Consider the following 15139-nt stretch of genomic DNA (forward strand, 5'->3'; position numbering starts at 1 on the left):
GAAACAGCTATGCAGATCAAGTCGCAAGATTTTGTGCATTGAACTGTATATCGTTTAAAGAGCAGTGGGAATTGTTACCACAAACTGAAAACGACACAAGTTTGAGTCTAGCATTACGAGTGGTTGATACCTTAGACGAACTGAAAACATTACAAAGTCGTGCTAGTAAGGAAGAAAAACGATCCTGGCAGAGAATGCAATGTGTACAAAGAGCAGATGATCTATGGGTTTCAGAAGAGGGAAAATTGGTCTTGCCAAATAGTCTTTTATCACAGTTTGCCCGGCTCTATCATGGGCAGGCACATCTGGGAAGAGATGCCATGATCAGGTCCTTTAAGATTGATTGGTTCAATCCATTATTCAGACATGCCGCAGAAATCACTTGCCACAGGTGCGTCATCTGTCAACAGATGAATGCTGGAAAAGGAACTGTGGTAACTTTAAGCCACATTGGGAGAGCTGGAGGTCCATTCAACAAGATGCAAATGGATTTTATCGAAATGCCTGTTTGTGGAGGATTGAAGTACGTGTTGGTGATTGTGTGTGTTTTCAGTCATTGGATTGAGGCATATCCCACACGTAGGAATGACAGTCTTACAGTTGCAAAACTACTACTCAGGGAGCTGATACCAAGATTCGGGTTTCCGGTTTCTATAGAATCAGATAGGGGGAGACACTTCGACAATGAGGTGATTAAACTTCTGTGTGCCTCACTCAACATTGAACAAAAGCTGCATTGTAGCTATCGCCCTGAAGCATCAGGACTAGTTGAACAGATGAATGGTACTTTAAAATCAAGAATGGCAAAAATGTGTGCAGCTACAAACATGAAGTGGCCAGACGCCTTACCCCTATTGCTAATGACTATGAGAAATACCCCAGACAAGAAGACGGGATTATCTCCCCACGAAATTCTCATGGGCAGAGCTATGAGATTACCAGCAGTACCTACAAATGCACTAGTGAATATTACAGATGATATGGTGTTGGATTACTGCAAAGGTTTGGCTGACGTAATTCGCTCTTTTTCTCACCAGGTGGAAGCTAACACGTTGCCACCGATTGGCGATCCAGGTCATTCTCTGCAAGCTGGAGATTGGGTGGTTGTCAAGAAACACGTGAGAAAATCGTGTCTTGAGCCGCGTTGGAAAGGGCCGTATCAAGTAATATTGACGACTACCACTGCTGTGAAGTGTGCCGGGTTCCCAACGGGATACATGCCAGTCACACGAAAAAGGTAACGTGTCCTGTTGAAGAGGAACTTGAAGTTTCCGGTACAACAACTTCAGGAAGAGAAGTCTCAGAGTCAGAGATCAGTCAAGAAGGAACTGAGACTACTGAAGAGCCCACTGAGAACAGCCTCGTCCCTCAAACTGTTAATGAGTTCGAGAGAGGTGACAGAGTGCCTATCTCAGTCGAGGCAGCAGGAGAACTAAACCAAGGAGAAGTTCTCCCAGAAGTAGACGAGTACTGGTTAGAGTCCGAACCCAACATAGAACCAGAAGACGAAATAGAAGGAGAAACTGTAGATACAAATCAAAACGTGTCTCCTGAACCTGTTGCAGGTCCGTCAAGAGGAAACACCATATCACAAGAGGAGGGTGCTGTCCAACGTCCTGAAGGAAAACATCAAACTAAGACACATAGAGGCGATAATTGGCCAGACAAGTCACATCCTAAAATAAGAGAGGTATCGAATGACACAATAGATATAAAAAATAGATAGAAAGTGATACTTCACAAGCAGATGATCTGAGTGAAGGAGAACAATAAGGTGAACGAAGGTTAAAAAGAAAAAGAATAGCGAACAGAAGATATACAGGTCCTGAATGGGCATATGCTACAACCTCTGAATGGCAACAAGAATTCTAAGCATTTTGTTTTGATCGAGAAGTACCAGGCCAATACTACGGTACCTGAAGATATTCAAAGGGAAACTCGACTAAAATTGAATTTATGAAAGCTAAAAGGAGAAAGAGACTTTAGAAACTACTGGAAGTGACACTAAAACCGAACTTGACTTTTAAAGAAACCGATTACGACAAGCTACTAACCGGAATCGACAAAAAGGGGTCCTGGAGTGAGTGAAGACGCTGTAATATACGCAAGAGTTTATCATCAAGTTGATTGTTGATCTACTATTCTGATTCTATACAAACATGGCTTACAATAAAAATAGTAGCAAGGGAAGTAAGGTGTGTGGTTGGTTAGGTCTTATAATAGGTGTTGTGTGTGCAGTAATGACTGTGGGAGTGATTGTGGGAATGCCATGGAGAGAGAAAGAAACAATTAATGCAACTTCAAAACCTGAAACTACCACTACTAAACTATCACCTTGGGAGAAATTTGAGCAGGATGCAAGACATATGCATGACGGGACTAATGCAAAAGGGGAACTTTCTACTAATGTCTTCTATCGCTTATTAAATGAGTATGTGGAAACTATGGATGCGAAAGATTGTTATGTATGTACTAAAATTCCTTCATCTGTGCAGGAGGGAGTTACTTATCACAGCCTCCCTCTTACTTATGGAATTAGTTGAAGCTTGCTATTAACAAGATTCTATAATCAAGAGCATGTGCAATACTTTTATTCAAACTTGGATGTTGTGTTTTCTTTTGTGCCTGTGACTGAATTCCTAAATAGATTAGCAAAAGAGCATGATATAAAAATAGTTAGAGGATTCTTTGAGCCAACACTAACATTTGGAACTGCTTATGCACATCGCAACAATATGACTTGCTTATTGTCTCCTGTACAGAAAAGCTTTTTAGATCACACAGATGATAGACGCAAAGCACTGAAAGAAAGATTAGAAAAAGGACTAGAAAAACGTACTTATGCAAATGATTATGCTTACACTGCAATCAAAACGCAAGGCAAATTTGCTATAGACGCATTACACGTAGGAAGGCTCTGTATATATAGGCCAAAATCTGATCAAGATAATATATTTGTGGGTACGAGTGAATGCAGACATGTGTTTTTGTTTCAGAGTAAATGGACCTTTATGTTGAATGGACAAGATCCAGCAATCCCTGGAATCTATTATATCTGTGGACTAAATGCTTATTACCGTCTCCCTAAGGGATGGTATGGGACATGTTATTTGGGAATAGTATTCCCAAAGATATACCAGATTGATGACTTAAAACAAATACCTAAGATGTCTGAATTACCACATTCTAGACAAAAACGAGAATCAGTGGCGGCTGTCATTGGTGATATATTTGGAGCCATAATCCCATCAGTAGGGGTTATCTTGAATTCTATGAAAATTCAAAAGTTGTCTACTATAGTGGATAACATGTTGACAAATTTTACAGGAGCCATACTCCTGATGGATACTGAACTTGCTGCAGAAAGAGCTATGACTCTTCAAAATCGGCTTGCTTTAGACATTCTTTTAGCAAAGAGTGGAGGTGTCTGCAAAATGCTTAATGAGCGTCATTGTTGCTCATTTATACCAGATAACAGTAAGAAAATTAGAAGCATGCTTACTAACCTTACTAGAGATAGTACAGATTTGAAGGATCTGAAAGAACCTGGTGTTTGGGAGAAATTTGGGAAAGGAATTGCCCGAGTGGGAAGCTGGTTTACCAACATTTGGAATGGGGTACTTGCAAAAATTATGATGAGTCTATTAATTGTTTTGGTTTGTCTATTAGGATTATGGGGGGCATGTAAAATAAATGATAAAGTAAAAAGAAATTGGACTAAAAGAACCAGAAGAAATGAAGAAAGTGAAAGAGAGAAAATGTTCAATGAAATATGGGAAAGTTCTCATAAAGGGCAAGATGTTGAAATGCGTATTATGCGCAAGGTGAAAAATTAACACCAAAGAGAAATTTTGGTGATGACGAGCGTCATCAGAGGAGGGACTGAGAGAGCGTAGTTTAAATATTACATATTAGACGTGAAATGCTTATACCTAACAATGTTGCATACAAAAACGATCACAAAATATTATTCACTTGGATGTATTCTTAATGAAAATTATAAGTGTGAAGCTGCTATTATACTCATATACTAATGTCGATTATAAGAAATAATTGTTTGCATTAGGATTAATTGAATATGTTAACACATACAAAGATTTCATTTATTAGAATCCATAAGCCTTAAGTTAGCGCGAGTCGAAAACTGGCTGTGTAGCTCTCCTATTAAAGCATATTTTTCTGTTTCTTCAGTGTGCTGACTTGCAAAAGGCCATGACCCAGCAATTGTTCTTTTCTCCGTTTTTGCAACAATGCTAGATTTTCCCCATTCGCATGCTAGCTGCTTATTAGTATAAAGATGTACGCTTTGCAACAAAATATGGACACTTTCAAGGACACTGAACCACGGAAAAGAGAACTCTTGACCCGAAGAATGTGCCAGAAAATGAAGTAAGCCCGGATGTGCCACCTACGAAAAACGTCAATTATGAAGACCAATCAAAATGTTATAAGCTATCTCGAAATGACAAGTGCATTACTTAATGTATAATTTGATAGGTTACAGATAGTGGGGAGTAGTGACTATCCAATAGAATTTTGGGGGAATGTAACTGACGTGACTGACGTGGTGCTATGCTGAACTAAGACATATATGAGGTTCTATGCATTTTGATTTGTTTACCTTCATATTACTATCTTATGTTTGTGATCTTTGCATTGTTGAAACCTTATCATAGTTGCCGCAATGTGGCTATGCTCTTTGCTTCTTGGTTTGAGATTATTACATCTGCTATTAGATTGTAATCAATAGGGAATAAAATTCACAAAACTGAATAAGGTGTGGTTATTCATGACTGAAAGGTCATGGTTGCGCCGAAGGTTTAACAAATGTCTAAAGTGAAATACATTGTAGTGATATATGTTGACAACATTATTGATATATTGCTTGATATATTGATCAGTTACCTCGTCTTACAGTGTCTCACCACTGGGTCCAAAGATTCATCGGCCTAAAACGAGTCCTAATGTGTATAAATTAACATAGAAGGACGCGTTAGCAGTTCCACAGTTCCCTGCTTGTCCTATTTCTATATTTACCAGGGTAAAGATACCCTGAGAACCCGGGACTGATGGTAGGGATCTGTGAGGGGCACCTCATGGGCAAGAAATTGTCCAAAACATTTTCTTGGGGCACACGAGGATCCGCAGACACACTGCAGCGCTCAACGTGGCCCCCGGGCGAATACGCAATAGACCTGTAGATCCAGACCCCAAGTAAAAGAAAAAAAACTCTCTCAGACCCATTTTCACACACTCAGACCCACAAAACTGCTACCACACTCAGTCACAGACCTTCACAGCTACTCACACACCCACACACACCCATACAGCGACTTACATACCAATTCAACCACTTACACACCCACTTAGACCCACAATATCACTACCACACCCAGTCAGACCCACTCACACAACTCCTCACACACCCACTCACACCAATACAGCCATTCACACAGCCACCCACATACCACGCACACACCCATACAGCCAATTACACACCCAGAGAACAACTAAAGCATACACCCACTCAGACCCATACAGCCACTTACACACACCCACACAACCAAACACACCCAGCTACACACCCACACAGCCACTCACACACCCACTCACAGACCCACAGTGTGGGGTTGGCTTAATGTCATGTGTACCTTATGTGAGCTAGATGTTTATTATATATGGAGCAAAACTTTAGTCTATTATATCAAACAATAGTTTATGTACAGCAGAAATTATGAAATTACATATCTGAAGGTGCTCTCATATGTAATAATAATGTGGAAAAAGGTGACTAAATGAAATATTTGCCTAGGACCACAAAGTTTGAGACGTTTAGGATGAGGCACACTGCAGTTAGAGCAAGTAGATTATTCAAGTCACTAGACCTGCAGGTCTGGTAACATTTTTCGAGGCCTGTGTTGATGTTATCAAGACAATGAAGTCCATTACTTAGATAAAAAGCTATGTTGTATTCTGAAAAGACAGGTAGGTCCATTCTTGATTTGTAGACTAACAAAGCGGTAGCAAACCTAAGGAATGTGGTGAATGTTGAAGACCTCCAAGATGCATTAGTAAAATAAAACAAATACCTCACTTACTCTGTTACACATCACCACAGATGGAATGAATATACAAAGATTTAAAGGAAACTATTCTAAACTATCAATTAAAGGAGTAAGACTAGGGAGATCTTACAACAGCCAAGATGGCTTGTGCACCCTAATCTTTTCTATACCTGGGAAACAGGCAACTTGGTGATAGAGCTTCTTAGGTAGTATGTAACAAAGCCCGATCACAATGGTATAATTTCCTGCCTGGTTACTACAGTGATGAAACATAAACCAAACAGTGTTGTAACCATAATCAGAGGAAAAAGACAATATACCAAAAGCAAACTGCTCAAAATGGAAAGGGAAAAAAAGAGTACAGGTCAAGATAAACGACAAAACGCAATAGCACTGCTAAGGAAAACAATTACCTTTAACTATAAAACTATATATTTAAAATACCAATATGAAATCAGTTTTGCTGTGTGGGAAAAGGGCCATTATACACAAATATGAATGGAATGTTAAATCTGAATATCTGCAATTAATTCAAAATGCTTTGGGTTGTGTTGGAAATTTCAAGGAGAAAAATAACTAGCAGATTCGATGGTCAGCAAGTTTGCCCCACAAAAGGTACAAATGCTATGTGGAGTTGTGCTGAAATGGAAAGGTCAAAGATGACTGCATGTCTTAAGAAAAGGTTTACGAACAATTTTGAAAAGGAATCGTTTGCCATTCTCATATGTTGGTGACACTTATTTAATTAATAATGCATGTTGACATTTGATGTGTTTTGCACGAGATTAGGGCAAGCCTGCAGGGAATCTCTTAAATTAACAGTGCATTAGGACAACCCATGCCAAATACCTATGTGACACCAATTACCAGGGGTGGCCTGTTATTAAGGGTAGAGGGGATCGTCCCACTCAATTTTACCAACTATGATGTGTGTCACCGTGTCAAGGTCAGGCATCTAGGTGCTTTACATACTCTAACTTTGAAGGCACCTAATAATCTGAGCCAAGCTTTGCCATGCTGAAAATTTCACAGCCGGGAGGGCGTGACCACAGCAGCCGGGCACATTATTGTGAGCCTCCCCCTCATGGTGAGGAGAAACGTCGCCAATGGACTCAGACCTGGGAGCTTCAGGTTTAAGCACTGAAGCACACAGGACTGACTGCTGATCAGTGACGCCTGGTCACAGAGTGGGATGGGGTCAGTAACTCACCATCACCCAATCCTACTGGACGGGAAGTTAGGGATGGTCCTCCTCTCACTGGATGAGCCATGACAAGGTCAGCCAATGAGAGGAAGAAGCAGAATCTTCTAGCTGTCCCTTCCATCCACAATGAGTCCAACTTTTTTCCGGTGCCTTCTGTTTCCCTTCCCAAGACCCGCTAGACCTGCCATCACCACTGCGACCCGATAAGTACTTTTTAATGTTAATGTGTTGGTGTATTTATGAATGTATATATATATGCATCCAGGTGAATCGTGGCATGCTATAGAGTAAGTGTGCGCTTATGAGAGCATGGGTGTTTGCCTACCTGTACCCGCCCCATTATTGTTAATTATTACCAGCCACCACTACCAATTAGCGTGATGCAAAACAGAGGATTTACAATGCGCCTTCCATAAGCAGAGATGTACAGTGGCATCCTCACTTGGCAATTTTTATTCTGTTACTCACTTCTTGCATATGACCCTCCCTAATCCAATTACAGGATGACGTCTACTCCCCAATCTCCAGATATGTTAACATAGAGAATCTGGCCGATCCCTTAATTGTGTTTTTGTGTGTTATAAAGCACTATCTAAAAGATAATAAAAAGAGAGAGTATAGCACTTAGGATCTGAGGCACTGGGGTTTCTCCTGGCAAAGCACTGAATAGTTATTTGTTGGATACATTCCCAAAGATCGAGGACTGAAACGTAGGACAGAGGTAGGACTGAAGGACATTGACAGAGGAAACTCAAATCAGAATGGATGAGAGAGCTCCAGAAGACTTGATAGAATGAACAGACATGTTGCAGAACCTGGCAGATCCCCCAGTAAATGGAATTCAGAAAAAATTAAGGGGCAGCTCTTGTGCTTTAAAGAAGGATGGGGGTGGGGAGGACACAGAGAGTGAGTCCATTCAAAGTTAGTCTTAAAATATATCTAATAGAATGGTGCACACTGCTGAAATGTGTGCAAGGTTGGTCAGCAGAATTACAAATGCATGCAATGCACTTTGTAGATTTTAAGAATTTCTTCCTGAAAAAGAGTGATGGGCAGATATCTTTTTTTTAAAGTTACTATGATGTAATATGCCATAAAAGATGGCATTGTTGTCGTGGTTTTCCCCTTTACTTTTTGCCTCAGACCTACTGTTTTTGATGACTGCAATTTTGCTGCTCTTATTCTGTGCACTTTACCAGTGCTAAAATGTGTGTGCTCTCTCCTTAAAACATGCTAAAATGTATATATACCCAAATGACATATTTAATTTACATATAAAAGTGGTGCTACCTGTGGCCTGGTCCTGTAAATTAATGCAACTAGAGGGCTCGCATTACTGCTAATTTTGCCACATATTTAAATAGCACTTTAAACATGTCTCAGGCTGCCACTGCAGCCTCTGTGTGTGCATTTTTAAACTGCCATTTTCGACCTCTTAAAGTACATCTTTTGCAGGCCCAAACCTTCCCTTTTAATACATATGTCACCCCTGGGGTGGGCCCTGTTTAGCCCAGAGAGATGGGCAAAGTGCATTTAAAAATTTGGACATGTAATGTTAAGTTTTACACGTTCTGGTAGGGAAAGACTCAAAATATTTTTTTCACTACCAAGAGCTACCTCTCCCATAGGATAATATTGGAGTTATCCTATTACATTTCGTAAGTTGGAATTTCTAAATATAAGGAGCAGGTGCCCAATTCATATTTAGGTGCTCATTCAGAGTTTGACGGTTGGCGGAGGCTGCTCGCCAAACTCAAACTGCCAACTGACCGCTGGTGCCATCAGGACACCGCCGGCCCTATTATGACTTCACCGCAGGGCCTGCGGGCAGAGATAGTGTTTCAGCCCACCTGCCCCGCGGTGAAGAAGGCCTTAACATTGACGCCAGCTCTGAATCAAGCCGGCGCCAATGTAGAAGTGCAGCAGCACCTGTCGCGCATTTCACTGCCCATAATTCAGGCAGTGAAATGCGCGACGGGGCTGTGCATGGGTGCCCCTGCACTGCCCATACCAAATGCATGGGTAGTGCAAGGGGCCCCCAGGGGGAACCCAGCACCCCCATTCCACCAGCTTTTCCATGGCAGTGTGAACCGCCATGGAAAGGCTGGCGGAATGGAACTCGTAATCTGGCGGGCAGCGCTGCACTGGCAGATTACAACCACCGGCAGGCTGAAGGAGGTCTCCAGCGTGATGGTGTCAGCGGTACTACCGCAGAATGCCGTGGTCAGAATTTGGCAGATCGGATCGCCACTACCGCGGCGGTCCACTGGCCACCCAGAGTCTGGTGGTCTCAAGACTGCCAAACTCGGAATGAGCACCTTAGTTTCTTTGGAATTGTAATTAAAAATGCTAGCCAAATTTTAAATTGTGATTTTGAAAATGGCACTTTAAGAAAGTTGGCATTTTCCTGCCTTATTCATTTGGTGCCTGCAGGCTGTCTTTGGGTCACATGACTGGGCTTTATTGACAGTTGACTTTATATATTTCTCCTAGACAGCCACACACAATGGGGAGCTTAGGTGTGCCTGGATTGGCCATCACTGGCAGGATAGAAGGAAGGAGCTGGGCCCAGCCACATAAACAGGCTGTGTCCTGCCTCCACACAAAGGGCTGCATGCATACCCCCCTGGAGCCGGGGCCAGGAAGGCAGGGATCCTGTGCATTTCAGAGGCCTGCCTATAGAAGCTACTCCCCACTTCAAAAGCACAACTGAATACAAGTACTGTACAGCTGACACCAACTCTTCAGTACACTTCTGGTCCCATGGATAATCTGAAGGACTAATGTACTGCTGAAATGACTGACACTCTGCTGCCTCATTGAGAAGGACTGGATCTGCATCTGCATCTCTTGAATCCAGAACACACAGTGACTAAGGACTAGTTGGCTGTCCTCCTGATCTGAAGCCTTGGGGACACAACAGGCTTCTAACAACCTTGCAAATGCATCAGGACTCTGACATCTAACAGTTGACACTGCAAGGTGGTGCCACCACAGTCCTGGATCTTTGAAAGTAGGCTAAAAGTGCTCTGTGGATCTAGTGAAACTGACACCTCCTCTGCTGTGCCACAAGAACTCTGCAGAACTGACGCATAGCTGCTGTGTGGATTGGACCAGTTACAAAGACCTGCATCGCCTTTGCAGCCCCATTGAAACTGCCACTGCGCAAAGCATCCTCGATGCAGACCATCGCAGCCCTCGTTGATGGCAGCTTAAACGTCATCGTCAGAGTCCACATCGTAACCTCAAGGTTCCTCGGAACCTGCACATCACCCAAATGCGTGTCTCATTCTCTATGCCAAACTTTGCACCACAATCCCTGTCAAAGCGATCCTTGACAAGATGCAGGCATTTGCATCACAGCATCATCATCACATCTTGGAACTGACACATCACTTTGGCTGAGCAACACAATTTCAGCACAGATACTTTCAATGCTCTGCAAACCAGGATTTAAGGTACTTTGTTAAGCAGGCTTAACAGGGTCTCTATAGCAGGCCAGCGCTCCATGACAATAGGCCTGAACTTTGTCCCGGTCTGGTGTTACTAGATTTCCAGAGTTGACGCTTTGTGCTTTTTTGGTGCTATTTTCATCAAAATATTTAAACGTTGAATATCTACGAGTCTACTGACTGAATTTTTGTCATTTTGATCTTGTTTTATTTAATAAAGAATGTTCTTTTTTTGTAACTTGGTGTGGGATCCTTTTTATGTGGTGATTTTCACTTTATTACTACTTGAAGTTTACATATTGCCTCTAAGTTAAGCCTGATGGCTCTGTGCGAAGCTAGCAGAGTGTTCAACACAGGTCAATTTAGGGTTGGCTTGTGCACCACCCAGAAAAGGATTGTCGTTGCTGCTTGACCAAGGCTCACACCCCAGTCAACCAACAATCTAATTTCTTATAAAGATGTTAAACAATTGTCTTAATGCTTCAATAACTACGATCGTTTTATCGCAAGATATTTTAAAGGTCCAACAATCAACCATTGCAAGTTGAATAAAAAACATTTGTCAAACCTAAAGCTAAGATTACATAAAAACGTATGTGCCATCAGAAAAACAGGAAAGAAATTGCAATGTCTCGGATGCTTGCAAAACAGGTTTTGATCAAAACTGTATTACATAATGTTATGTACTTTGGCAATCACCTTGGAAAGTATCTTGCATTGTTTTTTAATGTAATATGATCACAATAGGATCGATTTTCCACAAATTTTCTCAAGGGGAAGCCAGGGGCTACTACTGAAGAAAATTCAGAGTAATCTAAGCGTATTAGGTAAGCAGCTAAAACATGCCAAAAGCAATGCACTTCAGTTATGCCTATTAAAAAACCATATTAAACATTACCAGTTAACAAAAACTATTTTCAGAAGCAGCAATAATGAAGCTAAATTATGCTTCTCCATTAGCAACCTGGTGCAATTTTTCTATAATATTTCCTGAAGTTCCTACAGAGAAAGTGGAATCGAGGGTATACTGTTGGTATAGTCTAATTTCCCTTCATGTTTTATATGTGTTCCTTTTTCACAATCGTTCTTTACACAGTATTTTAAGTTCCTGCTGATAATTCCAAAGTGGAAGACATTGTCTTGAAAAGTGTTTTTTTGGAGTTGTACCTGGAAAGGGTGTAACTGCTCATGTTCAGGGCTGCAAACAAAGGACTATGTTCCTCAAGAAGGCCGCTGAACACTTTACAAATTGGTGACAACTGCAGCCTTGAGAAGATCCTTGAACAGACCACAAGTGCCATAAAAAAATATTAAATGCTCAATCAATTCCATGATGGGAACTAAGGATTTTCATTGTGAGACACTGCTGTTTTACAACTAGCAAATTTGGGCATACTGGGAACCTAAAGGTACACATGAAAAAAAATATATGCACCAGTAATTGTATTTCGTGAGGAGAAAGTCACTTGCCCTGTGCTGGGTGGCCTCCTTGAGTTCCTGGGCCACTCACACAGACCCGGCATGGCTTTAAGTTTAAACTGCATGCATAGCAAGCACCTGTTGGTGCTCCTTCTTTGCTGTGCCTTTAGTATTGAACAGTGAACAATGTGAGTTCAGAGCAGTCAGTGCTTCTACAAGTCATGTCGTTATCTCGCACGTTTACTCTTTTGTGACACTACAATGTCAGACACTGATTTTAAATAAATCTCACTGTATTAGAGGTATTCAACACAGGTTCTTCAAAAGTATAAAGAAAATGGAATAAGGCACAATTAAAAGAACGTCTTATAGGGCCACATTTCTAAGCATTTTAATAGTCACAAACAGACCAATTAATTGGTAGCAGCAGTTACGATGTTGTTTTCAACGTACTAAACCTATTTTAAGTCCGTAAATGTTTACTAACTCTTAAAATTTCTTTGGAAATTAATACACATTTGCAATCTGGAGAGGGCGTTTTTGAAGCATCCCTTCGAAATTGTGAATTGATATCTGATGTATCAATGTTTAGCAACCGTAATCAAGTTGCAAAACAATGAAAAATTACCAACTCCCAAGTTGGAGAGTGTTAGAAACTGGGCTTCTAGTTTACAGAGGTATGCACCCTGTCCAAACCAGAACCACAATCTTGGCCAGGGTAAGTCTAATACACACTATAAATTAGCCTGCACTCATCCTCTGGTAGCTTAGCACAGAGTAGGAGGGCTTAACATAGGAGGCAATCTGTAAAGTATTTGTGCCACACTAACAATAAAACAGTGAAAATAACACACAAAATGACACCACACAAGATTAGAACAATAGAACTCAATTTAATTAACAAAACAAGGCCAAAACGACAAGAAGGAAGCCAAGATAAGATTTTTAAAGAATAAACTTAGTTGTAGTGTTTAGATGCAGAAAGCACCATCCGGAGCAATCTGGACGCATTAGACTAGGTCAAATCTGAAAATGCAGACCAACTGCAATGAAGAGCGGGTCAGATACAGGGACCAGCCATAGTCTACTGAAACAGAACCTTGGTTCGGAGTTGCGACAACATCGAGGACAAGATGAGAGAAGCAAAGAAGGTGATGCATTGTTGTTGATCCCGCAGATGCAGATAATGAGTCGGTTCCAAGCGACACAAAGTGAGAGATGCATTGGGAATGGAGGTGATGTGGTGTGCAGTAAGCAATGCGATGCTCCAGATCCTCGCTGCAGCGTCAATGTGTCGGCGTTGATGGAGATGCACCGGTTGCAAATGGCGCAACGGCACTGTTGTGCAGGTTCTTATAGTTGTGGCACTTTATGCCCACTTCAAAGAGCTCAGGGCTAGATATGGCACCACTTGGCATAGCAAGACTTGCAGCAGGTAAGTCTTTGACATCCCCGAGACTTCAGAAGAACAGGAGGCAAGTCAGCAAGCCCTGGGGATCACTTTGGTTCTGGGTCGCAAAGATTCAAGTCCAGTCCTTCTTACTACCAGGCAAGGAAGTAAGCAAATCAGCACAGCAGAGAAGTAGTCCAGTAGAGTAAAAGTCCTTTCAACAGCAAAGCATTCTTTCTTCCTGGTAGAGATCCACAGGTCCAGAAGTATACTGAGTTGATGGTATACCCAGTAGTGCTGTTGAAGTGGGGGAAACTTCTAATAGAGGCATTTGAAGTGCACAGAGTCCCTGCACTGGCTCCAGACTCCCTACAGGGGGTTATAAAGCCTTTTGTGTGGGATCAGGACACTGCCCATTCAGGATGAAGTGTCAGCTCCTCCCTCCCATTCTGTTGAGTATGGTCCGTCAAGCTGTGGATGGCCCATCAGTCACAGCTAAGCTCCCAGTGTGTGCAGCTGTCGAGAGGGAAACCACAAGAGACAGCGGTCACCCCAAAAATGTGAATTGGAGACAGGCACAAGGCACCCGATGGTTAAAGTAAGAAAACTAAAACTTTCCAAAATCTACATTTTCAGAATTTCATTTTAAAATCCAACTTCACAGTAATTTGCGATTTTAAATCATGATTCCAGAGACCCAAACTTGGGAGTCCCATCTCTTCCCAACTGAAAATTACACTTACAAAATGTAATATGGTAATCCTTATGTTATTCTACAGGAGAGATAAGCCTTGCAGTAGTGAGAAGCGAATTTAAGAGTTTTCCCCTAAATGATATGTGAACCTAAAGTATGTCTTACTTTCTAACTACACTGCATCCTGTCTAGGGCCTACCTTAGGGGTGGCATATCTATTAAAAAGGAAAGTTTGGGCCCGACAAGAGGGTTGACTTACCAGGTCCACAAGGCAGTTTAAATCTGCACACACAGGCTCCACAACGGCAGGCTTAAGTTGTGTTTCAAGGGCTACTGGAGAGGATTGCACCATCAGTGCTGCAGGCCCACAAGCAGCATTTAATTTACAGGCCCAGGACAAAGTAATTTACTTATTTACATAAGTAAATTAAATGTGGCAATTGTGGATAAGCCAATGTTACCAGGTTTTAAGCACTTTAGCACTGGTTAGCAGTAGTAAAATGCCCAGAGTCCTAAATCCATCATAATCGAGGTCAGCAAAGCACGAGGTCTGAAGGCAACAGTTACATTTGGGGGTCCCATCTCTTCCCAATGCTTATAAAAAGTAACAAGGTAATCCCAATATTATCCTATAGGCGAGATCGGCCTTGCAGTAGTGAAAAATAAATATTAGAGTTTTTCACTACTAGGACATTTAAAGCTTAAAAGGACATGCCCTACATTCATAATAACAATGCACCCAGTCCTTTGGCTGTCTAGGGCTTACTGCAGGGGTAACATTTCTATTAAAATGTAAGGTTTGCGCCTGCAAGAGGGTTAACTTGCAAGGTCAACATGGCAATTTAAAACTGAACACACAGGATCTACAATGGCAGGTCTGAGTCATGTTTGAAGGGGTAGTGAAGTGGGTCGCAC

General features: G+C 41.7%; 1 protein-coding gene across 3 annotated transcripts in view; it reads right to left on the bottom strand.

Moving 5' to 3' along the window:
• JPH1 (junctophilin 1) overlaps positions 1-15139 on the bottom strand; it is a 401716-nt gene that overhangs the window by 378574 nt on the left and 8003 nt on the right. The window contains exon 2 of one of the 3 annotated variants that reach the window (XM_069220368.1): positions 13946-14046. The exons of the other annotated variants lie outside the window; for them this stretch is intronic. Coding sequence (XP_069076469.1) covers positions 13997-14046 — 50 coding nt within the window. The 3' untranslated portion in view covers positions 13946-13996. Of the gene's footprint in view, positions 1-13945; positions 14047-15139 lie in introns of those variants that run through there. 3 annotated transcript variants of the gene reach the window in all.

The sequence above is a fragment of the Pleurodeles waltl genome, chromosome 2_2, assembly GCF_031143425.1.
Source record: "Pleurodeles waltl isolate 20211129_DDA chromosome 2_2, aPleWal1.hap1.20221129, whole genome shotgun sequence".
Lineage (NCBI taxonomy): Eukaryota > Metazoa > Chordata > Amphibia > Caudata > Salamandridae > Pleurodeles > Pleurodeles waltl.